At 41.1% G+C, this 27,883-nt stretch overlaps 1 protein-coding gene across 1 annotated transcript; it reads right to left on the minus strand.

The window, feature by feature from the left end:
- On the minus strand, positions 1-27,626 carry LOC111574271 (neuronal migration protein doublecortin). Its single transcript, XM_023278777.3, has 7 exons — positions 27,467-27,626; positions 21,797-22,222; positions 18,283-18,623; positions 7,957-8,059; positions 5,588-5,677; positions 3,047-3,144; positions 1-2,942 (listed from the first exon to the last, which is right to left on the minus strand). The coding sequence occupies exons 2-7, from the start codon at positions 22,158-22,160 to the stop codon at positions 2,886-2,888; spliced, it is 1,053 nt and encodes a 350-aa protein (XP_023134545.1). The 5' UTR covers positions 22,161-22,222; positions 27,467-27,626; the 3' UTR covers positions 1-2,885.
- Between the last annotated feature and the right edge of the window lie 257 nt (positions 27,627-27,883).

Consider the following 27,883-nt stretch of genomic DNA (forward strand, 5'->3'; position numbering starts at 1 on the left):
TGGAGTACAATTGTTTTAATTGCAAAAGGATACCGGTTAATACATTGAATGAAGCACTGAAACAAGCCACTGTGACATTGCAAAGTACCACTAAAAAGGACATTGTAGATTTCAGAGAAAAAAAAAAAAGTCATTCATTCGATCAGAAAAGGCATACATATGAAAGAGAACAGGAAGGGAGCGTATTTACACCATGATCAAGTGTCCTGTATCTCTACAAAACAAAGTGTGTTGGGAGGTCTCCTCATTCAAGACGTTTAAAAATGTTTTACAAAGAGCTGTTAACAAAGAGCGAGCTATTGATGTCCCATTTCGTGTTCTTTTTCTCTCTTTTATCAAAAGACAGGAATCTAAAAACAAGGCACCACTGAAGGTGATGAATCACACCATCCATCTTACATGGTGGCCGCCGGTTTACACAAGACAACCAACACTTTCTGTCAATGCTTTCTAAGCAGTAGCGCTGTAATAAGCTGTAGAAAAAAAAAACAAAACAAGGAAACGAGAACGTTATTAGCTTGTAAGGTTGTACAGAACTGACCGTGACAACAAATATGGTTTTTGTACAAAATGGTGGATGAAGTGAGGAGTCCCTGCTGTTGGATTAGCCGATATTATTGGTTGCTGTGCTGGTGTAAGAGCGCTCTCTGCAGGAGAAAGGTGTAGTTTACAGCACCAGAGAGTTGGTAAGTGATGGTTTGTCTTGAGCATTATTGATCGAAATACAGCTACTCAAAGCTTATCCATCTGCAGGCACCAGATCACTCCAAAGACATACAACTTTCAGACCGTCACATCATCACAATGGAATAACTGCATGGAAATTTCAGTTTTAGCTTCTTATATTAAACTATTGGGTATAAAAAAGGCCATTCCTACAGAAAAGAAAAAATCAGTTTTGTAAATATTCTTCAATCCAAATGCATAGATATTAATTTAAAGGATGCTACATGTGCAGCATTTTATTAATATATTGAGAAACTGATGGTGGTAGTACACAGTAAAGTGTCTGTCATAAGTAACTAGCTCCCTGCTTTGTGCTTCAGTGTCATCCAATTTAGAGCTTCCTCAGGCTTGATTCCCTGCAAAAAATCTGAGTAAACTCTCTTCAGTAGATCCGCTAGAGACACGATTGCAAGTCGTCGTGATAGAAAAAGGAATATGGCGATACAAAGTTGCACACAGAAGCTTGGAAAAAAAGTGTTTAGAGCTCATGTGAGCGAGTAAAACTAGAAAAAAGTCCTACACAAGTACCCTCGATATAAATAAGTCAACTTTATAAAAATTTAAAACCCCACACGTAGATTTAGACAACGGTTATGTTTTCATCACCCCCATATTGGAGAACGATGCTGAGCCATGCAAAATAGGAGAAATCCCACTACTGTTTAGCGCCCTGATAAAACTAATGGCCTCAGATGAGCATGATTTTACCTTATTTTGATGCCTTTAAAGTAACATGCATAAAACTCCAGGTGTGCTTCCTCCAGCATATTTTATAGCTATTTAAATTACATATCTCCCCTCTTTCTATAATTAATGGTCCAAAAACATACTTTGGCTTTGAGACCTTTATTTATTATTTATTTCAAACTATAAAAATGTCACCACGAGTCGCGGTGAAATCACCTCTAATAAGCGGAAGGGAAGTCGCGATAAGCTGGCCTAAAAGGAATTATTTAAACTTTGTTGATAAAAACTGTGCCCTGAATGTGTGTTTCCTTTCTTTCTCTTAAAAAAAGGGCCTACTTGTTTTACCTTTGGTTGTGTTTGTTTTTTTTTTTTTTTTGCACCGTTGGGTCCTTCAAATCCAACTTTCTACATGCCCAAAAATTTCATCATGATTCATCAACATCATGCACTGCAGTTTGTGAAAAACCTAAAACACAGTGGGTATATTCCTTGTATTAGCCTACTCTGCATGTAGGCGGTCAAAATAGAGGAAACACCAACATGAAGAGTTGAGGGACGCTTTCTCCTTCGCCTTGCCTCTGATTGGACAAGAAGGATGCCAATTATTTGCAGCACAAGGAGTTTGAGGCCTCCGTGCTTGTGGTGGTTTAACAGTGTAACTTTAGATATGTTTTATAATGTCTCATGTAGTCTAATTTGGGAACCTGGATTCTCATTGAGGAGGCTTCTGACCAATAATCGTCGTCAGTCAGTAACTGCATCCCACTTCATTTTGGTTCTTCTTTTACTTTGACCGTACCCTGTTTCATGTTGAGAAAATGTTAGACAGACATTGTAGTGACGTTATGGAAGCACAGCAATGGACATTGGGCAGAGATGTTATGGTGGATAACTATACACAGTATTTACAGCGGGTTAGAAAGACTTAATCTGGCTTAACAGACTTCCTCTGACAAGGAACCTTTCACACCTTAAACTACAGGGCGGAAGGACAGGAGGACATGGAGGAACATCACAAATACGTCAAGTGATACAAAAGTTGAGTCAGTTCTGACTAACACCCCTAAAAATACCCATTTGCTGCTTGGAATCTCATGACTGAAACATTAAACTAAGCTTTATCAAAATATTTAAATCCAAAGTGATTCTGTTTGTTTGCACCGTTAAATCTGTGGCTTTGTGAACTGTGTGCAGAAATAGTGGCTATCCTCCAGATAGAATAAAGTCTGAACATTAGTGAGCTGATTGTTCCGCCATGGTTGAAGTTGATTGTTTGAAAAAAAAAAATCCCCGTTTGTGTCATTTCTCAAGCAGCAAATGTGTCAGCCCTGGTGGCTAAGGCCCTTAAAAAGAGACAAAGAGTGGTTCTCCTAAACAGGTGGCACTGTGAGTGAAGGTGGAAAGCAGCAGAGGTACTAAACTTCTGTGTTTCAGGCCAAAAAAAAGCAGGAGGCTGGCGGCAGGAGGAGGGTCTACATCGATTCACCGAGGGAATCGTCATCATCCAGAGATAAGGGCAAGTAGAGATCCTGCAAACACAGAGCAGCACATCTGTAAACTCAGAGCATCGACTTGGAGAACAAAAAGGGGCAACAACATAAAAGGTCAGAGGAGGATGAGAGGCACCAGGTACCTTCTGCTTGTTGTTGAGGCCTGGACTGGTAGGGGTGGAGGTGGGGGAATGCTTGGAAATCGGGGTGGAGAGCTGGCTGCTGGAGCCGGTCCCGTTGGCTGAGAGAGCCGACAGAGCAGAGAGGAGGGAAAGAAGGAGGGATGAGGGAGGAGAAGGAGGGCAACAGAAGCAAGAGACGCAATGTGGATTAGAAAGTGTGAAGCAGCAGAGGTCTGAATCTTGTTCTGTTGCTCTGCAGAAAAGTCAGACCTGAACTGTGGCCTCATTTGGCTGCAGCGCAGAGAGATGCTGCTGCAGGTCTGAGAGGCTGACGAGCTCTGTGTTGCTTAGATGACATTTTATTCACTCGCTCTGCGTCCTGCCTCGTTGCTAGGATCCTCTTTGTGGGGAACATTGTGTTTATATCTAAGAGCAGTGTGATGTGCTGTAGATGTGTGTGTTAAGTGGTTTAAAAGGAGTTTTTTGTCTATAAGAGATGAAAAGAATTCGGAGGGACTATGAGCCAGATGGCCAGTTTAAGTTGAAGCCAGCGAGTGTTGAAAACAAAAAGTGGATAAAGCTTCATTGTTAAGCCACTGGCTTCGTTTAACCACTCGGCCAGATCAACAGAAATACAAAACGACTCAACACCTTAAAAGGAAAAGCCCGACCAAAAACGGAGAAATCACGAGTCCTATTATCGCGGAGCCTTAAAATCAGTCTATCTAAACATGAGCTGCTCTCCCACACAGACTGAGCAGACGTTTTATTTAGAGATCAAACAGGGACAAAGTAGCCTTTTCTCTCTGTATCAGAGAAGCTGCCCACACTGTCGAGGGTTAGACTCTGGATCTCTACACCTAAGAGATTTATTAAACCTCTGTAGAAAACTTTCTGCAGCGTAGTGATGTTTAATTAAACAACAGTGATTCATTTTTGTGCTTCACTTTCTTTTAGATTCCAGAGGCTAAAGAAAGCAATTTAAAACGATGCATTTACATATATATAAAACTGTAGAATATGAATCTTATATATGATTATAAAGTATACACATTCTCTTGTAAATACCTGCATTTGTCAAAATATCTCTATGGAAACACAGATTCCAGGACTCACACATTATGTTGATTCATGTTATGTACATGACACTTTGAAACATGCACGAAATGAGTGAAAACATTTGGCTTTATATGGCTGTTGTCGAAGTTTGTTTAAAGACCTTTAATTTATGTGGTCATGTATTCAGCTTTAACAGACCCATAGCAACAGGTTTAGATTATAGAATGCTGAAAATTCAAAACATTTACATATTTATTTTGCCATTAGAGATATTTTTTTGAAATTGTTGAAGTAGTAATTGAAGTTAACATACTCGAGTCACATGTGTTGCCTCTGCTACGTCCCCATTATCTCCCTGTTGACCTCTTGGATACGACCACAAAGGTGGTTAATGCTCAGACTGTTTACCGCCGACCATCTGCTGTGTTAAAGGCCGGGCCTCCCCCTTCAGTGAGCCAGGAATATTTAAGACCTCTAAAGGATTGAGGAACGTATCTCATATTGTAGCAACATTACATTAAACATGAACTCTGTTAGATGCACCCACACTGCCAAGTCTCTGCACTGCACAGGGAATTTAACTACTTGCTGCAGCATCTTTCCACTGTTTGAGAAACATGGAGACAGTTCTGCTATAACTACTGTCTTTTTCCACCAATATTTATAGCTGAAAACAGACATTTTTTTTCTCTGATGCCTGCACAAAGTCAGGTCTCTTCTGCCATGTAAACTCATCCAGCACTGTAACATTTAGTTGTACCGTTTCTCTTGTGTTAAAAGCTGCTGTTAACATAAAAGATTCAAAGACGCACCAGCAGCTGAGCCTCTGTGTTCTATTGCCTCCTGGATATTATTAAATGTTAAAATGCACGATTGTGAGACAAATAGCTTACAGCTGTTTATGTTGTCTTTGTTTACATTTCATGTTTTATTCATGTTATTTTAAAAAAGATACTGCATTAGCAACATTATAGTAAATCTCATCAGATTACTCCCAGTAAACAAAGCCTGGAGTTTTACTGTTGCCACTCTAAAGGTATTTATGAGGTGTTGTACTGAGATTAATGAGCCGATGTTTGGATCGCCCACTTAAAAAAAAACAAAAAAAACTCTCAGATTTCAGCTCTTGAAATACAACCAGAGAAAAACTACTTTGTTGCCTTTCGTCAAATTCTAAACACAAAATGCAAATTATGCTAAACACGACAGAAATATGCTCATTTAAGGTAAGTTTGACCTGTATTTTACGCCATTTTCTATTTCACACTATTGATCGTAGAGGAAGAATTCATCAGTGGGCTCACCATCCCCCTCAGAGCAGGGTCAAAGATCAAGGGAAGCTGCATCACTCTGCTGTCATATTTTACTCAGTTCATTTACAGCAACAGAAACGGTCTAGTTTTCTTTTCCACCGGCTTTGATTTTTATAACAAGGTGCGGTCAGTGTCTGCGGTACTTTCAACAGGAAGAGCTACAGTGTAGGTGAGATAATAATGGGCTCACTCGATTCAGCAGGAGACTTGCTGCGCTTGATTGGACCAGGGCTCTTTGCTAAACCACGCTGGGCTTTGGGTCCCTTCATCACCCTGCATTCTGTGGAGAGAAGCACGGAAAAAATTAGAAATCAAAACACTTGTCTCCAAACTGCAGCAGCTGTTCATGTCTGGAAATGTAATGGAGTCCAAATTATGAATTAAAGGTTCCTCATAGCGTCTGAAAACAATAGAACAAAACTTGGCAAAGCTCTTTTTAGAAGTAACATGGATACATCATAATCATAATATTTATATAGATGGAGACTTTCCCAAAATTTAATGCTTGTGAATCCATTGTCCTATGAAGTGATTTTACTTCTAATTTCTCTGATTTGATTCAACTTGCTGCTCCGTTTCCTTTGCTGCCCATCCCACTTTTTGAAATTCTGTTGCCTTTGTGTTTATTTTCCATATATTATTTTCTTGCAAACAATAAACAGCTTCAATTCCCCGACTGCAGCGACATGTTTGTTTCCTTTCCCGTAGTATCTCAGGTTCAAATAATATAAAACGCATGAATGCACAGTTTTGGGACTCCCATCAATGATATACATATGATTTAGACAAATCATAGAAAAATGGATGCTGTATATTCTGGGTCACTGTATTAATCAGGGTAGACAGACTCCAGACACTGCTGCTCCTCCCTCTGCATCTTGGTCTCTGTTTGTACTGCCAGGCTCTCTCCCTCCCTCCTTCCTCCCCCCTTCCTCCCCCCTTTCCTCCACTTTTGATGCTAATTATACTATCTGTCCTCCCTCCATCTCCTGGGATAGCACCATGGCTGTCTACTCTCTCTTAACCTTCACACACTACTGGATACAGACGCACACATCTTTGTGCTGCCGTTTGCAAGGTGTGCCGCCACACCTCTTGACAGTACTTCAGCCTGGCAGCTTGTCTAGTCTACTCAGAGGTCTCGAAATAGCCCCGAGTCGATCAGATTCCTCCTCGGCTTCAGCTGACAATGTGTCTGCGTAAACAAAAGATGCAGGTACATGCGTGTTCTTCTCTGCTTGCGTGTCCCTCCGAATAGTCTTGTGTTTAACATAAAGACTGTCAAATGCAACCACGTGGGATTCAGATCTATTTTGGTATCGCTGCCAAACCCAACTTAAAAGCAGTGATCATGCAGTTGGAGGATAAAGGAAATAGACTTTCTATGTTTTATCTCCAGCTAAGACAAAAGTAAAGAATGAGCATTTCATGGCCCATGATTGTTGTCCATATAGAACCTTAACTCCCAGAAAACATATCAAGGGCATATTTTTCCCATTTCTCTCTGTAGATTGTTTCCCCCCCCAACATCACAATCTGACCATAAATCATCCAGATTGATGAGTGTTATAGATATACAGTTCAGTTATCATAATGTCCATGTGACGTATCGCAGACAAGGCTCTCTCCTCCAACTCAATGATGTCTGGATGCTCGAGACGCTCTTTTATTTAGCGTTGGCTTCAAGGTTATTATAGACTGAATGAAACAATTTAGCTCTGGTTCTATTGGGGGAAGTACGCTGAGAGGAAAGGACCCAGATCATTATGAATTAACCGGCATCTCCATCCTGCCAAGGCCTGACAAGAAACAAACGTAAAGAGCAGGAATAAAAAGGAACATGATGACAAATCAGCCCCGTATTGGTGCTGTGTTCGGATTAAAAGACAAGTGGAAGATGCCAAATGTTTCGAGGCGGGGACATTAGGTGGAAGTGGGTTGTTAAAAATGGGGTTTTTCAGGTCTGTGGGGAGACTCAGTTGGAGGATTGGTTTTACATTTTCTCTCCTTGACTTCTCAGCAGTATCAGCAGCAGCAGATCAGCTGGCCTAAACCTGTCACCGGACAGATTAATGGTTCTTCTTCTTCTGGTCTTTCCTATCCCTGCTGCCAGCTGCAGATAACACACTTCTCTCTGACTCCATTTCTCTCCGTCTCTCTGTCAGCCTCCCTCACACATTTTCACTATAAAGAAGCACGGCTTTGTACATTAATGTAGAATCTCTTCCAAAGCATGACTATATACCTCTTTATCTCACATTGTAGGCATTTCCATTATATTTATACCCAGTACAGGATACATTTTAGGTGCAATTTTGGAAACCAGGGGGCAGCACACCAGAAACTTACCAGTTTAAACTGATTCCTTCTTTAATTATTTGTCTCATATCCTGTAATATACAGTTCCTCAGAACTATTTAAATTTAGGTTTGTGGGTAACATTTGCCATTGTAGGTTTAATGTTTTTACAGCAAACATTTTACTGTATATACTGCACATACTGGCCTAAAACTACTGCATGCCATCATGTAAAATACAGACTAATGGAATCATGCTCACCGTTCTCATCCAGAGAGAAGTCGTCCTGTGCATAGCGGAATTTCTCTGGTCCACATGCAATGAAGACGTCGTCATCACCAAAGAAATCCTGAAGGCAAGTAACCTGTGAAGCAACAACACAGAAAACTTGAGAATCCACTATCATCACATCCCATATTATCATAACAAGACGAGAGTAAAAGTCCAGAGTCCTGCAAGGGACTCTGGGAGGTTATTCTTCAGCACATCAGTAGTTTGAGATAAATACTAACATCATGCTCACAACGCTCAAGTATAATGTTTTCCATAATCACCATCTTATATTTGTCTTTTGCTTTGTAACTAATCAGCAATAAATATAAAGTCCAGCCTAGCTTTTCAGGTATTTAGTCAATTCAGTTTATTAGTTGCCCATTTGCATTAAATTTTTTGTTATTTACATACCCAAATGGAAAAGTTCACTATAGAGGAAATGTAGAATCGAAATGCCTTTATGTCAATTGAAAGCATCTTTACTTTCTGAAAATCTGCTTGTTTCGCAGTGCCTGAATCTAGTTTCAACAGTTTCTCAGCAACCTGGTGGCTTTACAGAGGTTTTAAGGGATCACCAAAGCTACTGGAATACACTGTACACCCTGAGGGGAACATGAGTGAGTGCTGCATATCACATGACAATTTATCCAACAGATATTACAAACTACAGATGTCAACCCTTCATTAGTGGCAGAAGAAAAGATAACAGACCAGTCATTGATTCAGATTCTTTTGTGGGAATTCATCCTCTAACAACCATGAATGTCTGTATAAACTTTAATGGCAATCCATACCATGACTGTTAGAATATTTAAGTCTGGACCAAAGAAGTGGATGGACAGACTGGCACCAGCATCTTTAGAGCCATGACACTAGCATGGCTAAAGTGACACGATTTAAAGCTAATAAATCATTTTGCTTGACTTACTCCAGAAACTAAGCTTATTGCCAACAAATATTCAATGTCATTATTGATAAAAATATATTGATAGGATTTTGACTGTCGATTGCTGATTCTGGACTATTTAAAGAGCCCATATTGGGCACATTTATAGTTTAAAATGATATTTTGTGAGGCCTAGTACAACATGTTTACATGCTTTAAATGTTCAAACATCCATTATTTTTCATACTGTACATTGCTGTAGCAGCTCTTCTCATCCTCTATGAAATGCTCCATTTAAGCTCCTGTCTATTTAAGACCGCCCTTACAAATAGCCCAGTTTGTTCTGATTGGTCAGCTGGGCTGACCAAAGCGAGGTAACATTGGCTGCATATTGTAAACCCAGACCTCTGAATATGGGATGTAATTCTATCAGAAGCGCCTCATATTTAAAAAATGTAATGGCGGACTGCAAAGAAGCTCCTCATTCTATGCTTGACTGTGTACAAATCTAGCCATTAGGCAGACGATATGCAAATGTGTTACATGGTGACATGGATAAGAGACAGAAGCAAAGCCTCCATTTCAAATAAGCCGTTTCAGCCGAGTAAGAACCAATGTTTTCTGAGGGAGAAAATAACTCTCCTTGTTGTGGACTTTGGGTTTTGTAAGTTTGCAGACCTTTAACATGCACAAAAACAAACTAAAGGAAAGGTAAAAAACCCAAAAACCATAACATGGGCTCCCTAAAAACCATCATCCAGCTGAGTAGTGCTTTCTAACACAAAGAACTGCTCAAAGCTGTGCAGAGGAAACAACATGAAAGATGATGAATATCCCAGACTGAAAGCTGATTACATTTAAAAATATTTGCTGTGTAAACATGTGGTTTAATGTGGATGAATTTACAGAGTAGAGGCCTGCCAACAAACTAAAGCTTCAAGCTGTAGTCGTCTTTGTGTTTGTCATGTAAGGATGCCTTTAAGTAAATTAGGTTCAAGTAACAAAACAGTCACACAAAAGGCACAAAGAGCCCAAACAGAGATGATAATGTTACACCTTTGCTGCAATGCTTAAATGATTCGACTTCCTTCCCCAGGGTGTTTTTATTCTATAGCAGCTGTTGACACAGTATGGCCTACTTAGTGGACAGATGTCTTTGGGCCACACCTTCTCCTCTACTCTCCATTATACAGACCCTATAACCAGCTCAGACATGCCTATTAAAGCCATTGAGGCTAAAGGCTGCTTTTTTTTTCCTCTTTCTTGTGCAGATGAGATTTCTTACAAAGCATCCCGGTCCAGTTTCCAGTTTGCCTTTCAGCACCTGTTGAAATTTGTTCCTTCTCATTTGGATTAAAAGATCAAGTCATGTACAGTACTACTACTGTAACTGAACTACACATAACCCTCAAGGCAATTTTCTAAAAGCGGGCAATTTTCGCTGATGTAAACTGTCTGCTGGTCTCTCTGAGAGGTCCACGGCCTGAAGGGTAACTCTGTGTTGGGGTATTTGCGAGGACAGTCAAGATGCATCATGCTTTCCTTTGTGATACGCATCCAAACTATGAGCTGCAGATAAATTGGGAACACCCCACCCCAACAGCTGCCATGTTGGTTCTGTATCCTGCTAGACAAGCTAAAAGCGTGTGGTGGTGACTCGCTGGCGTGGCATCCAACAGCTGTACCTCTCCGAGTCCCACCAGATTCCCTGGATACAGGCCTGGCAGATCCCCGCTGAGGCACAGAGATGGTGCTTTGACTCCAGGGATCAAAATCTAATTGGTTTTTCAGCCGGGGCTAATTTACAAGCTGCACTTTTGGGTTTTCTTCCGTGTTCATTATCAAGAGATTAGATACATGTTACTTTCATTAGGTTAAACTGTTTTGCGGCAACAAGGGCACCTGACAGTTAATCATAAGATGGAAGCATTAGGAAGTGCTCCCCCCCCCCCCCCCCCAAAGGCCAGCGGGCAGAGGAAGGGAGATGGAAATGGGCTGGGATGAGGCGGGAGGCTGGATGCTTGTCCATGTTTTAATAGCTTTAAGAACAGAGCTGATTAAAGGGATAAAGTGTTTATCCGACAGACTGCTACCTTAATCTTTCTTAACAGAATCTCTCTCTAAGATTAGGTTTCTGGTTGCACAGCACACGGGGCCACTGTATTTCTTAATGGTCTAACGGTCTGTCCGATCTCTGATTTAGGAAAGAATATCACATAAATACTTCAAAACAAAGATGTGGCATTGGTTTAAACACTGAAAATGACTGAACATCTGGATTGCTGCAAAGAAACTTGATTGTTGCCATCTTAATCAAAAACTCTCATATCTGAGAGAATGACTGTAGTTTAGGTGTCTCTGGATCGCAAAATAGAACATTATAAGGGTTTAACCCTACATTTCAAAAAGCATCGATCCTCTTTAAGAGTCCTTAGCAAAAACTTCTAATCCTACTAATCTTACTCCCAACAGGGATCACTTAACATCCACATTATCTGTACCATTACAGTGCAGTCCTCTTTGTATTATTAAGCCACCAAATACTTCATATACAGTCTGTATCAAACTTCCCACAGACAGTCCAACAATCACCTGATTAACAACATCAGACATTGTTTTTCTCTCTCACACGGGATGCCTGTCATGGATTAACAGTCACTGTATCCCACCAGTGAAGTGTGGCCTGACATCTGTCTAGAGTTGGCAGAAATCATGTGGGAAAATTGCTCTGCTTCACATGCAATTGGATCAAACGGAAAATGTCAGCGTCCCTTTGAAACATGGCAGGAGTGGGGAAATGGCAGGGCAGCTTGAGAACATTTGGATGTAGGTTAAGAAGCATCCACTCAATCCGAAAAGGTCAAACTCACCCACCTGGCAACGGCATCCACGAGAAGGACGACATGAGGCAACCTGCTGCCATTTAACTTAAAGTCTATCACAAGCTCTGCCATGCATCAGATTTTTACATGTTGCTCATGAGGTGCAAGCGTTAGGGTTAGTGTGTCCATTTGTGTGTTTTTTAAAAGGCGGGTGGGTGGGGTGTTTCCCAAAAACTGGCTCTTTCCAGACTCCAGGTGCCCTCCACCCTCTGTCCCACCAAGCCCATCCCTAATCTCTGCCTCACCAGCTGTCAGGACCACATGACCCCTAAAAAACCACCACCACCAGCAGCAGCTATGCAGGGATCCACCAGCTACAACAACTGAATTATTAAGAGTTCCTTTAGCCCCACTCCGGCCAAATAGCCTGCAGGCCACACACTTTTCATTAGGTGATGAGGGTCACATAAATATAGAATCAGAAGGTTCTGTAACTCTGCACTTGTAGTTGAGAAGTGGATGGGTTAGAAGCTAGTGCAGTGGCTCTGGTGCTTATTTAATTCATACGAAACAGACATTTGCAGACATTTACCAGCGTTACCTTTCATAGGATTAATTCTTGAAACAGTAACAAACTCAGAAATTCAACCCCAACACACAGCAGAGTGTGACCTCTGTGAAATATAATGAATGCTAAAGGTGCAACGGCTCACAAAATTCACAGTTTGAATCCTTTCATGGCTTTTGAGTCATGGATGGAATAATTTACGGACTGACAGGTGTTGCCATGACTGTCGCTGTCAGCATCTTTTTTTAATACCTGCTTCGTATCTTGTCACTCTGCATCAAGATTCAGGGCATTATTCATGGCTGAGGCAAAAGTGTGTTGTGAGTTTGTCTCTCTGTGTGGAAGCAGGGTTACACAACAACTACCAGGTGCAGATCTGGATCACTTTCTTTAAAACTGACAGATAGCCTTGTTTAAAAAGTAAAATGTGTACCTCTAGCTACTTTAAAAAGCAACCGAGGCAGTAAAACTATACTTGCTTTGTTTATGATTGTTAAACTCTGAAATTAACCCTCGGTTCACATGTGCACCAAACTGTGGGCGGGCCTGCAGTCCATTACACCACTTACAAATGCACTGTTTCAATTTCTACAAGAACAATTAAACATGAATGTATTCTATTAAGAGGATAGCAAATAGGAAAACAAGTGCAGTACCACAACCACAGCTAGAAAAATAACCTCAAAAAGTGCCTCAAAGCTTCCAACACATCGTATAATACACATTTTTGTGGGGGAACTCATTTCAGGTGTAACCAAGATACGTCTGTGTGAAGCAGCAGGGCGGTATCTCCAAACAAAGCTCATGCATCGTTTTCCTTCTGCAGACGGCTGCCTTGTATTGACTTTAACTCATCCTTTCAGCTGCACAGTCAGAGCAGAAATGAACAGACAGCCGATGATTCACAAGGAGTCCGTCTCATCTCTGACTCGACAAAGCCATAAAATTGATCTCTAGGCAGAAGTAAAGCTATTCAATGCTGCATTGGGGCATTCTGACTGACCATTACTTATCTGATGAAGAGGAAAAGCTTAACACGAGGCCTAATGAGTCAGCAAATGGCTAATCAGGAGTATTAAATGTCTCACTGTTGTGCTCTCACATCAGTTCATGAGGGTTTTCTTCTATCCTTATACAAAACAGCTGACAATGCGAACACGAATAAGACTTGAAATTCAGTGTCTGCAAACAGCAGCACTTTATATTTCTCTGTGCGTGGCTGAGGATATAACTCCAGGGAAGGTGTAAGGTTGAGCACTGAGCATTTAAATAAAACCCAAAGAAACAGAAAAATGAATCGCTGCATTGTGTAGTCTCAGCATTACCGAGCTATGCGAGAGAAACCCCGAGTATAAAAGACTGAAAAAGAGCCAGCAAGACCTTGGTTTGCAACCCATGGGGAAACACCCACACCATTCCCTTCACTGTAGGCACACAGACCCGATCAATATCAGCGCCTCTGCACTGACTGGAATATTCCTCCAAAATACCCTCACCGTCTCCATTTTGTCCATTTCAACTGAGGCTTTCACAGACAGTAGAAAACATGAAACAACATGTCAGCACCTCAACCGATGCACAGAATTTCAGGACAAAATCCAAGAAAGCAGATTAAAGAAGAAAGAACACATGTGGGCATCAGTAATTGCTGTTCCGCTCTTATAGGGATTTTCAGTACCAGTTGCCTTCCTGACCCGTCTATGACCTCTGTGCACCATCATACAGTCCGCATGTTGCTGTAGGTGCTCCGGATGCATTTGGAGCACAGATGAGCCAGTTAGGCACCGATATCTGCACAGTCATGGGGACCAGCTGGTGCCTGGTGTTGTTTTAACCCCACCCCTCCCCAACTCCAAGGAAGCAGGCTTTCCATTTAGCTGACTGATGTGGCCTAAGCATTATTAAATTGCGCTTCCTCCTCTTTCCCCCCCTCAGGTCATGCTCACTTGTTGATGTGGTGTTTGTGCAGGAAAGCAGGGCTGTTAGGGGAGATTCAGCTGCAGACCGTCTTCCACCAGAAGCCTCATGGTGGGGACCACGCCCCTCTGTCAGCCGGATTGTCTGCCTCCGTCCCACAGCGTCTGTGTGAGCGATGCAGTGTGAGCTGCTGAAGGATGAGGAACGGAGGGCAGGCAGGTAAGACCCGATGCAAAGAGCACACTCAGCGTATTACACCCATTGTCACAAACTGAATCCATCACGGCGGAGCTTATTGCCATGACAACTGCTTCTGCAGCATGGCAAAGAGCAGAGGCAGACTGCAAGAGCCCTGATAAGCAGAGGAAAGCAGGCTTTTCTTGCCTATTAGTGGATGTATTTTAATCGTTAAGAAGCCCTGAACCCATGCATGCATCCATCCCTTATTCAGTGAATAATTTCTTTCCATAGTTGTTAACTTTTAAAGCCAACTCGAATCTTTTGTTCTCTGACAATAACAGTGCGACCTTGTGCCTGAAGCATGCCTGTAGCATCCATTTCTTTTATTCCGTGGTGTTTTCTTGACAAATCAATTTTAAAAAACAGAAAGGAAACCGAAACAAAAACCCGGCTCAGGATAAAGGGGCAGTCAGATCTGTTAAGGAGCCTCTGCAATGCTGCGGACTCGTCAAGGTAATTTATCAGGACTAATCGCACAGCAGCACAATAGACCGGCAACACATCTCACAAATGATATTTGAATTTGGCATCTGTCAGACGGAAAACCTTCTCCAAGTGCAATTCAGATAAAGTAGTGGATCTCACATGCAAATCGGAACTATTCTCCTCTGCAGACACCTCTATCAAAGAGGAATGAATACAAAATGGCTGCCAGCAATTAAATAAACTCTCTCTGATTTAATGTAGCCTGTACAAGCACTAAGGGCAAATCTAGTAATGCATTTTTCTTCTTTTTTTACAGACTGGGGGAAATAATTACTCCCCATTAAGGAAAATAAAATGATCCTAATTTGCTGTTAGAATGGTAGGCCTGAATCCACCGGCCCCACCCTCCCTGATTGAACTGAAAAGCACCAGCGTTTGAGGGGAAAATGGGAGTGATTTTGCACACAACACTGGCAAAAAGAGAGGAGGGCAGGCTGCCTTTAGAGACTCTAAGGAAAAAGAGCAACATCAGGCATGAAAAGTAGCCATTTTAAAAATGCTAGAAAGCACAACCTGAACACCTTTTTCTTAAAAATCACAAACAGACCTTTTAGAACCACACACAAGCTACAGTCCATTAAGCCTCCACTTCACCACCAATGATGGAATGTATACAGGTAAAACACATGACAAGTGATTTTTACACCAAAGGCTCGCATTGATAGTAAACTCTCACACCCACTACAGGATGTGGTATCTGACAGACCAGTCCACACCAGCTGGGCTCTCTTTGTGCCTGGGATGTGGTCTCCTAGCAACCAGTCCCAGCAGCTATCGCAACGGAATGGGAAGAGGAGGATCGGCGCAGAGTCAGGGAGGGGCGGGCACTGCATCAATATTGCTTCTACCATATCACCTCCACCACAGAGCAGCTGCAGTGTGCCTCTGCACACAAAGACGCCACAATAACGTGCACGGCATTTCTCACATTTCTGGGCATCGCAACGAAGCCGGGAGTCCCCGGCATGAGTCAGAGATCAATGGACACTAATTATGAAACAATCTATAGCCACACCGCTGACAGCATAATCAACGTGTCCGCATTGGAATACTACAATATGGTGGTGATTAAATTCATTTTGTGGGAACACACCATTAAAAATTCATGGCCCCCTAAAAAATAATAATACATTTGCACGACATGACATAAGGAGATTACAATCTTCCAGCAAGGGTTTCTGTAGAAACCAGTATAAGACCCGGGGCAGCCAGACTCACCCCTGGGAGGGAGCATTAAAATCAAATTCCCCCATCTATCATTTCACAGTCCCTCCCCTCCTCCAAGACACATGTGATTCTGAGCTCATTAATATGAAAGACCAAAAAATAAAATAGCGCACCACCTAAAGGTCACCCCCAACCCCAGTCCATCTGTAATCAATAAGACAAGAAAAACCTCTCCACAGGAGAACCAGCGAACATTTAACCATATCAAAGAGTGGACTGAGGAACAGATGTCCAGATCCACACATGTTTTCACGCTTGCTCCTCATCCCTGCCTCTGTTAATTTGCATTGACTCACAGTAGACCACAGTTAATCGCCAGTGAGACACCTGCAAGATGCACTTTCTCATTAATGTTCTGGTAAACGAAAAGGTCAAAACTGCACCAAATATTAAGAATAATTGTTGATTCTACCCCACTGTACAGAACCAAACAGGTTTTTATGTTATTTGCTGGACCACACCCCTCACACTCCCTCTATTTTTCAGTTCACAGAGTAACACACAACCTGATATTAAAGATATATTATAATGAGCGCACTACGTCAGAGACCTTTCTGCAGGTTTCCAGCTGGGTGACCCTGCACGGTCGTCCTTCAAGACTATTCTGATAAAATGTGAACATGAATAAAACATTACGTCCTTTTAGCTTAGCTGGTGTGTTGAGAAAACAATAGTATTCCCCTGGGACTGACTTTTAGGTAATGTTTAAGTGTGAGCCTCATATGGGCAATGTGAGCAGCTTTTGCTCGTCTTGTGCTTTTTGTTTCAGGCAAATTTATACATTTAAATAGCAGCTGTGTCCTCACTTGGTCAGCTTTTATTGGCTGCACTAGTCAAGCTATAAAATGAATGGACTTAATATGAATGTGATATAAGACAGTAATATAGTAAGATGGGAATAACTAGGACAGCGTTTCCATGCTAGCAATGTCTTCTCTCACAATCTGCACTGAATGCTGGATCGATAGATGCAGTTTAGTGCCTTAGTGTTCAATTTTTTCCTATTTTTTTAAAGTTCAAAGACCAGTAGTCTGGATTGCTTGGACATTTTGCTCTATTCAAAAATATGTTTGTCTTTAAACCTCAATCTGCAACTAAAGTATCACCTCAAACAGGGAATTCATGCCAAAAACAATCATTTGACAAAAACATTTGACGTACAGTTGGTTGCCTTACTCCAAATTCTTTGTCTAACAAAGCTAACTCAGAAATATATATTTTATTTGACACGTCATGTCTAAATTTGAATTTTCTGTGCATTAATGTTTCGTCATGCTATAAGAGTCTTTAGGACTCTGACCTGAACTGACCCACGTTAATTGTGAGGATGCAGAGTTTACAAGCTTCCATGTCCCAGTCAAGGTTTGTCTCGACCCACATTCTCACAGCTTTACTAAAACACCACGCTACCAATGGGGACAAAATGATCAAACACAACAATACAGGGTTTGGCCTTTTGTACACCACCATAAAGGGTGGAAGGCAGAACTTGCCAGGACTTTAGAGCTTTTCAGTGACAGATGGACTCAGACATTCCAGTGGCCTAAAAACTAACTCCACAACAAAAGGCTGTTGGATGGACTCTGATGTCCTGAACCACAAGATAGGAGAATATGTTGAATAAAGACAGCTGACAATGAAGGTCATTGGGTACAAAGGTTGTTCTCATGGATGCCCGGGGTTCTCATGGACCTGCTGTGTCACTGTTGACTGAGGGTTGGACCGAACAATAAGATTTTTCCCTGTAACTACTCTATTTAAAATTTCAATAAAGAAACCACTGATTAAGCAGTGTGATGGTTTGAATTTTTTTTTCATTTCCATGCAAATAATTCAGTTTCCTGTTTTCCTTTGATCCTGATGAAGCTTGGCTGAATAATGAACTGTCCTCAGTCTTGACCACAAATTTTCTTATTGTGTAGTGATGTTTACATACTGTACTGTACTGCCTTTATTTCATTTATTCCTAGAACAGTGGGCCCTATCCCAAATCAAACACAAATGTAGATAGAAAAATCCACCAGCAGCTCGGCCTGTTTGAATTTCTCCAATGGCAGAGTTTCTCATATGCATATCGTGACTCAGGGAATTCAAATTTGCAGCAGCACATGAAATCCAAAGTCTGACGGCATGATGGCAGCTGGACGGCAACTGAAACTTTGACATACCTGTTTGCCGTCAAGCGTGTAGATCCTCTTGACCACGCCGCTTTCCAGTTTAATGGCCTCTGTGATGTCGGTGAGCACTTGCTCGAAGGAGTGCGCCGTTTTCTTGTTGAGCAGGACGCGGACGGCTTTGCGTGGCTTCACGCCGCTGCGCATCACCGTGACCAGCTTGGGCCGAACAAAGTCCTTGCTCTCTCTGGGCTCGCTGGCCGCCTTGGCAGCTAAGGACTGCATGTTCTTCTGGCTCGCCGAGGCCTTTACATTCACAGACCAGTTGGGGTTGACGTTCTTTGTGTAGTCGACCTTCTTGTAGAAGTTCTCTGATGCACAAACGTAGCTTTCCCCTGCGGAGGCGAAGAAAAATTGGGTTAGTGTGTTGTAACACATTCAGATATTCAACACTGACACCTGAGAGTCCCAGAGAGTCCACTCAGAAACATGTGAACCTCCAGGAACTATCCAGACCAGCAGGAGGATATATATCTCACCTTTCACATCTTCAAATCTATCGATCTAATGACACCTAAAAAAAAAATCATTTTACTCTGTTGAAGAAAATAAATATCACTGCAGTTGGTATCAGTTTTCTTTGTTGCACTACAAAAACTGCAAATCTAAGTAAGTATAATCATCTTATATTTAGATTTAAATATAGCTGGCTCTTTTTTGTTGGTATGAATGGATTATCTTGTGTTTTCTATAGAGGATCTTTTTATTCAAGTCATTTAACACGTCACTTACCTTGTCTTGATAATCAGCTTTGTTTTTATTAGTTATTTTTAACTCGACACAAAGCACGTGTCTATATACGGGATTCTTTTACGTTAACTAGGCTCAACTAGAATGCTTGAAATTTGTGTTTTTGATCTCATTTCAAGATTTTCTGTGCCACAATGACAGTCAGGCAGCCTGACTTACATTAAAACACCCGATTAAATAAAATTCACTTACTGCACCAGAAGCCAAATTTACTTGTTTTAAGCACAAGCATGAGAAAGTTTGGTCTTAAATTTGACAGGAAACTTTGTGGGATGGCAATGAGTAAGTGAACCATTTCAGATGACACATGATACCATCCTGTTTTTCCAGAAGTTATTTTTGATCCTTCACAAACTGAATTCCACTGATGCTCATCATACTGAGGTGGCAGCAGGATTATCAGGATTCAAGGAGTCCAAATGGAAACTACCAGTATCTAGCTGGTTGGATACAACTTGGACGAAAGGAAAACACGTCTTCTTTTGCGATTTGGCAAAACACTTGTAGGTTAAGGTGCACAACAAAATCTTTTCTCACAAAGGAAACAAACTTGTTTCATCTTAGACTATAATTGGTATAAAAATGCCTTAGAGACCTACACACTGCACCTTGGCCTTCAAACCCACTGAAAAAAGGCTAAATTTAGACATATAGGATGAAAGAGTTACATATGTAGCTGATTTTGGTGTATATATAAAATACTGGAACAGACACTTGCATGTCTTTTTCTGGTGTTGTAGGAAAAAGAAGGGCGTGAACTTCAAGGTTCTCCCATGAGGCCACAGCATAGATTAGTCCAACAACACCTACTAAAAGTAATAAAGTCGAAACATTTTCAAGCTTTCAAAGATTCATTTAGTTTTGAGATCAAAACTTGTATCTCTTGGTTTGGTTAGAAGAATCATCACGCAGCATGACGCCTGCTTTAAGAATAACAGAATGCTTGAATAGAGACAGAAAGACGTCGGTCGTATAGACATATTCAGGTGACTGAAGTCCTTCACATTATGTGTATTTCTCTAAATAATCTGCCAGATTCATCATCGTGTATCAGCTTCTTTGTCTTTTCTGCAGATTTTGCAGTTCTTGCTCTGACGGGTCGCCTGTGAAAACAAAAGGCTGCAGGGGCAGAAAGATGGAGAGAAATTCTGGCAAAAAGGGGGGATCCAGAAGGCAACAATTAGGCCAAATGTAGAGAAATTACAGCAAAGACAAACGGCACAAAACAGGATTACACTGTGCACAGGAGATTGAGCAATTAATTATATCCCGCAAGAGGAAGCACAATGAAATGTCCCCCCACCACCCACAGTGCTCACTCTGCTGCCCCATCTTACTGCACAAACACATGGAAAGCAGCACATAACTGCACACACACATTTCTATCTTTCCTAAGCAGCTCAGGAAGCAGAGATGATCGCCTCATTTTAGACAAATTAAGCTGCAGTTGATCTTCTAGCTTTACCCCAGACTCACCCAGTCCACCTCATCCTGCTTCTTTAAAGGAATCTCATAAGGAAAGGTCTCCCTAAAATTATTCTGCAGAAAAAGTCTTTTAAAATGACTGAGGGCTGTGGGTTCAGCAGTATTCAATAAGTACTGCTGTGCTCAAAAAACAACTTTTGCCTTCTTATGGCTTTAGCACTTCCCATGTTGACAAATTCTTAAAATAAAATCTATACGCTGTTGCACATCAGGAATAGTTTCACAGATGTACGACTTTGCTCCCAAGCAGGTCAATGCATGGATCATCCCGTCTGATGCCACGCAAGGACTTCATTCGGTTACCAAAAGGGATTCCAAATCATCTTTGGCAACTTTCACGACATGAATTTTGTAGGCCAAGAAATCACTTCTGGTTCTAAACAGCCATCAGATGCCAAATATAGACCAAAACAGCCACCATGGCAGCTGCTCACGAATCTGTCGATCTTTTACGCTTCTGCATCTATCAGACAGCAGCTGATCAGCCTGAGTATGAAACATGTCATGGTGTAAAGTCTGTTGGCTGCTGAATCAGAAAAATCCTTTCTTTTCATTTTAATTAAATGGTGCAGTCTGAGTTGGGATTTCCACCCACTGTGACTACCGATGCTGATGGAAACGTCTGACAGGTAAAAACTCAAAGAAATTGTGACTGGAGGGTCCTTTAAAGAATTAGATGCTAATGATTTCTATTAATGAACTGTTATCCCATGCTGAGCTGCAGCTAGCCGACTTTACAGCTCAGTGTGAAACCTACTGAGAGACTCGGTGAAATGTACCAAAACTGAGACCACTGAACCCCATTCAGATCAAGGCAGAGGACTTGCTTTCAGCTTCATTTACAGGAATAAAATCTTTCAAAGAAACACTAACTAACAAGAGATATTTTAGCAGGTTTGCATATGTGGGTGTTTAAACTGATTTCTCCTTCAGAGTGTTGCCTCACATTTGCTTTGCCCTTTGGGAGAAAACTGCTTTGCAAGAAAATCTGACAAAAAATGAAACCGTTTCATTTTAAAAGAACAGTTGAGAAAAGCAGACCATGTCAGTCCACTGCAGCAACACAGTCCTTCAGATTAGAAGTTGATACATCAAATGGGAGATTAGAGGAGTCTAGACTGAGCAGATGAGGCTTCTAATCTCAGAAAACTGTAATCGTTATGTTTCTAAATCTTCTCAAGTCAGAAACCCACTCGAAACTGTAGATCACCTTCAACATGATGGCTCCTGATGCTTTCTAAATGCTTGGTGGCTCCTAGTAAAACATGCTTACCTTCCTCTAGTTCATCCAAGGTAGAGATCTTGCGTGTGCCATCGATAGTGAAGATGAAGCGGACGCCCTGCGGCAGGTTGATGTGGTCGGACAGAGAGCGTGTGAGGTCGGCCAGCAGAGCGTCAAAGGTGCGAAATCGGTCGTTGGCCACAGCATACACGATGCCCTTGAAATAGCGGTCTCCGTTGCGGTAGAAGCGCACCTTTTTGGCTTTCTTCTCATTGGTGAGGGCCTGCAGGGTGCGTGTCCGGTAGAAGCTGCAGTGGGCGCTGTGGGTCGGGCTGGGGAGTCCGTTCAGGCGTCCACCCCGTGGGGTGCGGGAGGCCTTGTCCCGCTCATCAAAATGTCCAAAGTCTAGCTCCATGATGACAGAAAGTTATGGTGGTTGTGACAGATGTGTGGTGGTGGTGACCAGCTCCAGAGAGTCTAGGAAGAAGGAAACAAAGCATGCAATACATCACCAAATCAAATACTGTAATAGTAATAATATGAAGAAGAAGAAAAACTAGAAGTAGATTGAAATAGTTTTTTGACGGCCAATATCAATACCAATTTTTAGTTATCAATGAGATCAATATAACAAGAAATGTCTTTGAAATCCATTTGTGCATTAATGTTTTACTTAAATCAATTAAAAAATTAACGTTTGTCAACTACAGTGGGTCTCTACAGATTGAAAGACATGGCCAGAGTTCTGCTGGAAAAACGTAATGAGATTTCTTGCTACACCTGTTCAGGTCTGGGCCGGGGTGCTACCTGTTGGAGACTCTGTGGGACTAATGAAGCAAACCACTTTCATGTGTTCTGGGATTGCCAGATTATTCGACCTTACTGGGAACGGGTCCATGAAGATGTAAATAATATATTTGGAGGAAATATTCCTTTTAAATGCGAAGTCATGTATTTGGCATGTATTTGACATATTGTTTGACAACTGTAATGTTAATGACAAGAAATTACCTGGTATATTATTGGCAACAAGTAAGAAAACCATTACGAGAAAATGGTTAAAAGTGGAACCTCCCACTATTGAGGAATGGATTGATATTGTACACGAGGTTTACATTATGGAAAAGTTGACATTTTCCTTGAAAGTGCAAAAAGAGAAGTTCTATAAGATCTGGACTAAATGGACTGAGTAAGTAAAAGCCATAAGGCATGATTTTACTTGAATCTGCTCATAACTAGATACAATCAGTTTTCTTTGTCTTTTTTTCTCTCAAATGTTGTGAAGATAATTACAAATGGCTGGCTCCTCCGTTCTGTTGTTCTTCTGCTTTAAAAAAAGAGTGATGTAGAAAATTAAAATATTGGACAACATAGTCTTTGGTGCTGTAAATAAGACATATTTGGAATTGTAATAATTTGCCTTTTCAATTCAAATAAAAAGAGAACTTAAAAAAAAATAACGTTTAAACATTCATCCTTTAGTGTTGATAGGCTATTAGACATGACATGTAACCAATGAGATTAGAGACTACAGAATGGTGGCTACAGACAGAGAGGCAGCAGCATCAGTCACAGTAACTCACCTTTAAATTATCTGATTTTATTCGGAATAGTTTTTTTTTTTTAAATGATTATCAATGATAAGAAATATGTTGAATCCAATAATTGATCAGGTCAAAACTGGTTTACCCCTGATGATAATAAAAATAATAACACAAAATTGCGGTTTTATCTTTTGGTTTGTTCCAGAAACATCAGACAATCAAGATATTAAATGACTTCTTTTTCATTTTTTTGACCTTAAACACAAAGAAACTTGTTCTCCATCTTTTGTTTCCATTTTAAATGCAGGAGACACCAAGTGCATGTGATTATAGCCAGATTATTCTACATAATTCTGAAGTGACAGTAATGATTTCATTAGCATACAAGTGAACAATGAAGCATTTCCAGTAAAACGACAGGACGGGTTTAGAACACTGGACTTTGAGCTCTGGACAAATGGGTTCAAACTGAAAGCAGTCTTGCCTTAAACACTGACATAATCCAACCACTTCATAGACCATTGCGTGTGTGTGTGTGTGTGTGTGTGTGTGTGTGTGTGTAGGTGTGTGTAGGTGTGTGTAGGTGTGTGTACTTCAGGGCATGATTTTAATTGTGAAACCTTTTCTCCTATCAGCAAAGCTCACATGATTGTCAGTAAATGGGTCTATGGCTACTATTGTGCTGAATATTGCAGTGCTTTGGTTATTTAAATAGCTTTAAAGTCTGGATTAAATGAATCTTACAGAGGAGCTTTGCACCTTCTGCAGATGTGATGCCCTGCAGCATCAGAGAGTTTTCAGCAAAGCATTCTAATGTCAAGCAAGATAAATCCCTTCAATGCCATGTTTAAATATTCAAAAAGCTAGAGTTTTGCTTCAGTCGGGGATTCTAATGATGTAAATTCAGGCATGTAAAAATAGGATTATACACAGAGATGAGATTAAGATCATTAACTGACTAAATGTGGTTTCCAATGGCAAAGATTTGGTTATTAAAAACAAGAATAAGCCCAGAAACAATGTAAGACTACAACTAATTCCACAGTAAAGACATGGTGCGTTAAAGGTGGATTTATTGGTTGCACCCATATAAATGTCAGGGACCTGCATGGCTATGGAGCAATTAACCCAAAATCTGTTGTGTTTTATCCAAACTGCTGTATGTGACACACATGATATGGCCCCATCTCTTCCTCCGTTCTCCGCCTACATACACCTGTGAACAGCTGTCTCACTTAGATGAATCAGGACCTGGCAAACAGCCAGTTACTGAAGTTCAAGGGCACTGTTTGGAAAATTAGCCTTTGATAGAACATTTGGTAACTTGTTGATCGCTGGTTTAGACATCTGAGATCAATTAAATGCCAGAAATCTAAAAGAAACTATGTACAGCCAGAAGATAGGAGATGTGCTGCTACTTTATCCAATGTGCTAAAAGTATAGGAGCTTAGTGTCAATGTAAAAAATGCTAATCTTTTTAAATGTATCTGTATATTCTACCCATGTATGTCATTCACAACTGGGCTGCCCATTTGCAAGATAACTAATAAATAACAGTTCTACTTCTTTTTCTCTTCTTTTTACTTCAATATGTTAGCAGATTCATTAAAAATTAAAGGAGTAAAGTTGCTTTATGTTGTCTCAATAAGTGGGATTGTGTTTCTAGAGCCAAATCTTGAGCATTGGTATTAGAGAATCTATAATACTTGAGTGAATACTGGCTGAACTCTGTGAATAATATTGAATATATTATTGTAAAAATCCTGTAATACAGTGGAATGTGTTAGACTGGCTCCAGAACATGGCTGAATAGAAATAGTGGATTCTCACAGGAGTGTTTAATATTTAAATAGACAAACTGTTTCAGCAAGTTTTTTGCTCTCTCATCTTTCCCATCAGTTGAAAGAATATTTTGTGTAGAATTTGACTGTTTGCAGGAAATTCACTGTTTCCTGCTTCGTAGAAATTATGCAAATGCTCCACCTGTTCAGCCAATAAACAATAAGCCACTTATGCTATGAGGCAGACTGGCCGAAGTCTGGAGCAGCCTCTTCCTGCTAAGCTCCCATCTGATGACCACAACTAAGCCCTGAAAAACCACAAAAACCAATTGAACCATATCTTTCAAAACAGTCTTTCAAACACTCACACCCACCCACAGAAAAGAGGAAATTCTCGGTGCAAAGTTTAAAGCCCTGCTTCCATGACATGACCTCTTTATCCATTAGATGTTCTTGAAAACAACTTTGGCAAGACAGAGCTCCAAATTCACAAGTAATATAGTAAAAATAAAAAAAATAAAAATGGGCAAAAAGTCGTGCATGTTACTGGTTTCTCTTGCAGGTCATGATATCCTCACAGGACTTGACAATATCGACTGAAAGGTTGCTGCTCTTTGTACACAACTTAGCTCTGAAAAGCTTTCTAACAGCACGCACCATTTCTCAGTTTTGCACCGTTTCTTAGAAAAGTTCTTTCAAATCATGAGAGTATGAGTGGATCTGTATTGACGTGATGTGAACAGAGAAAAAAAATACAAAACTGTGGTGTTGTTTTGTAAAATTCTGACAACAAATTAAGCTATTTCAGTTTCTTCTTAACATGTGTGATGACTTGATCTAATATATGCACAACAATGGAACACAATTTACTGCTTTGAATGGAGCCGATGTTATTTGAAAAAAACTATTAAATGGCAGACAGAAAGTCAGCCATTTTAATCATCATTTATTTCTTACATACATTTTTTTCTGTAAAAATGTCAAAAAAATTGCTGGTTTCACTTCTCTAATATGAGGATTTGTTGCTTTTCATTGTAATATATCAATGTAAACTGAAATTCTTTAGGTTCTGAATGGCAGGAGGGACAAAATGAGACACTTAAAGATATCATCTTAGACCCTTTCCTCTTATTTCATCATATTTTATTGAGAATAAGTGTCAAATTAAGCAAGAGGCAAAATAATTGTAGGTTTGAGGCCTTATCTTTACATATCAAACTACGATATTATGATACTAATTTTAAAAGCACTACTTCTCACAAACCTACAATGTGATGTAAAGCACTGAATGAAACAATGTCTGCAGTCCTTCATTGTCCTCGCCAGTGTAACCCCCGGTATGATGCATAGAAATATACAGCACTCTATAGGAGGGAAATGCTGTCGCCGCCCATCCATGTGGCAGGGCCCTCCAGTCCCCAGCTAACCTCCTGGCTGAGCTGCTGACTCGTGTTTTATGACAGATCCACGCTGATAAGGGGTGGGACCTCAGTGGGATGGGTGCTCCTCAGCTGACAAAGGCCAGGTTTGGAGCCCATCTGCTGCACTAATGGGCAGAGCGAACAGTGACCCTTCCCCAGTGGAGCATCAGCTAGGACAGTCCATTGTCTCAAGCAGGGTGCCTGCCTTCAGAGTGACATCACCATCAGAGCTGCTGCAGCCGGCTTCAGCTCAAGTCCAGAAAGTGCATCTTCTCGCCGGAATATTTTTCCCTTACAGCTATGATGCCATCAAATCCCTCCAGTGTTAAAACTACATGACAAGCTTTAAACGTGATCACCTCTCTGCCTGGCTGATTGATATCAGCTGCATTGAACACAGCCATCACAGTACAAATGCAGGCAATCACCCTAATTAAATCCAGACCTGGAAATTAAGCAGCACTGCAGCAACATTGTGTGCTGTCACTGATACATTTGGCTGGTTGTGTGTTCCTGACTGAGCCACCCACACAACATCCCAATGACTACACACTCCTGACAAACCAGCACCACAATTATGACTCCCTCAGTCATCCAAAAACTGATCTGCATATAATATCCATCACACCAATGCAGAGAAATAACAGCCACAAAGGCGAAGAGGGGAAAAAAGTTTCATGATAGCAGACTTTTATGATGGAGGCCACATGGCAGAAGAGCAGAAGCAGCAGCTTAAAATGCAAGTTTTTTCAGTAGGAGGAGGAAAAAAAGGAGGGCTGGGTGTGCGCACACCTACTCACAATCCACCTGCTAAAACGCCCAGTGGAAAATAAAATACAATAAAACCCTCTCTTATAAACACAAATAACTACAAAGACAGCTCAACCTGCTCCCCTGCAATAAGTTCTAAATTAAAGCCTGCTTTTGTTTAAATCGGTGGAGTGTACGGATGATCCCACCCAGAAGCGGACTCACCTGCGTCTCTGCTTGCGGAGTGAAGGGAGTGTGTGTGGGGGAGTGGATGTGAGAGTGTGAGTCGATGCTGCAGGATAGCGGCACGCCGTCTCTCCCCTCGCCTTTGTCTGCCTCAGTCTGCGAGCAGATCCGCTGCCTGCCTCACTGGAGCAGCCACTGGGTCCTAAAGAGTAGTGGACCCGCCCACTGTGGAGACACTGGAGGTGCCAGTCAGCGTGGGCAGGGCTGGAGATCACATCACCAAAAAAGTAGTCCACATGAAGGGAAAAAAAAAAATCACATTTGGAGATCAGTTTTTTTTTTTTAGGTGTTATAATATGCCATCATGAGGTAGATCTTTCTGCCAGGGAGGTGCATTTTCTATTTCTAGCTGTTGGTTTTATTTTCTTATTACCCTCCAACAACATTAAGTCTTTC

Source organism: Amphiprion ocellaris, chromosome 14 (genome assembly GCF_022539595.1).
Source record: "Amphiprion ocellaris isolate individual 3 ecotype Okinawa chromosome 14, ASM2253959v1, whole genome shotgun sequence".
Lineage (NCBI taxonomy): Eukaryota > Metazoa > Chordata > Actinopteri > Pomacentridae > Amphiprion > Amphiprion ocellaris.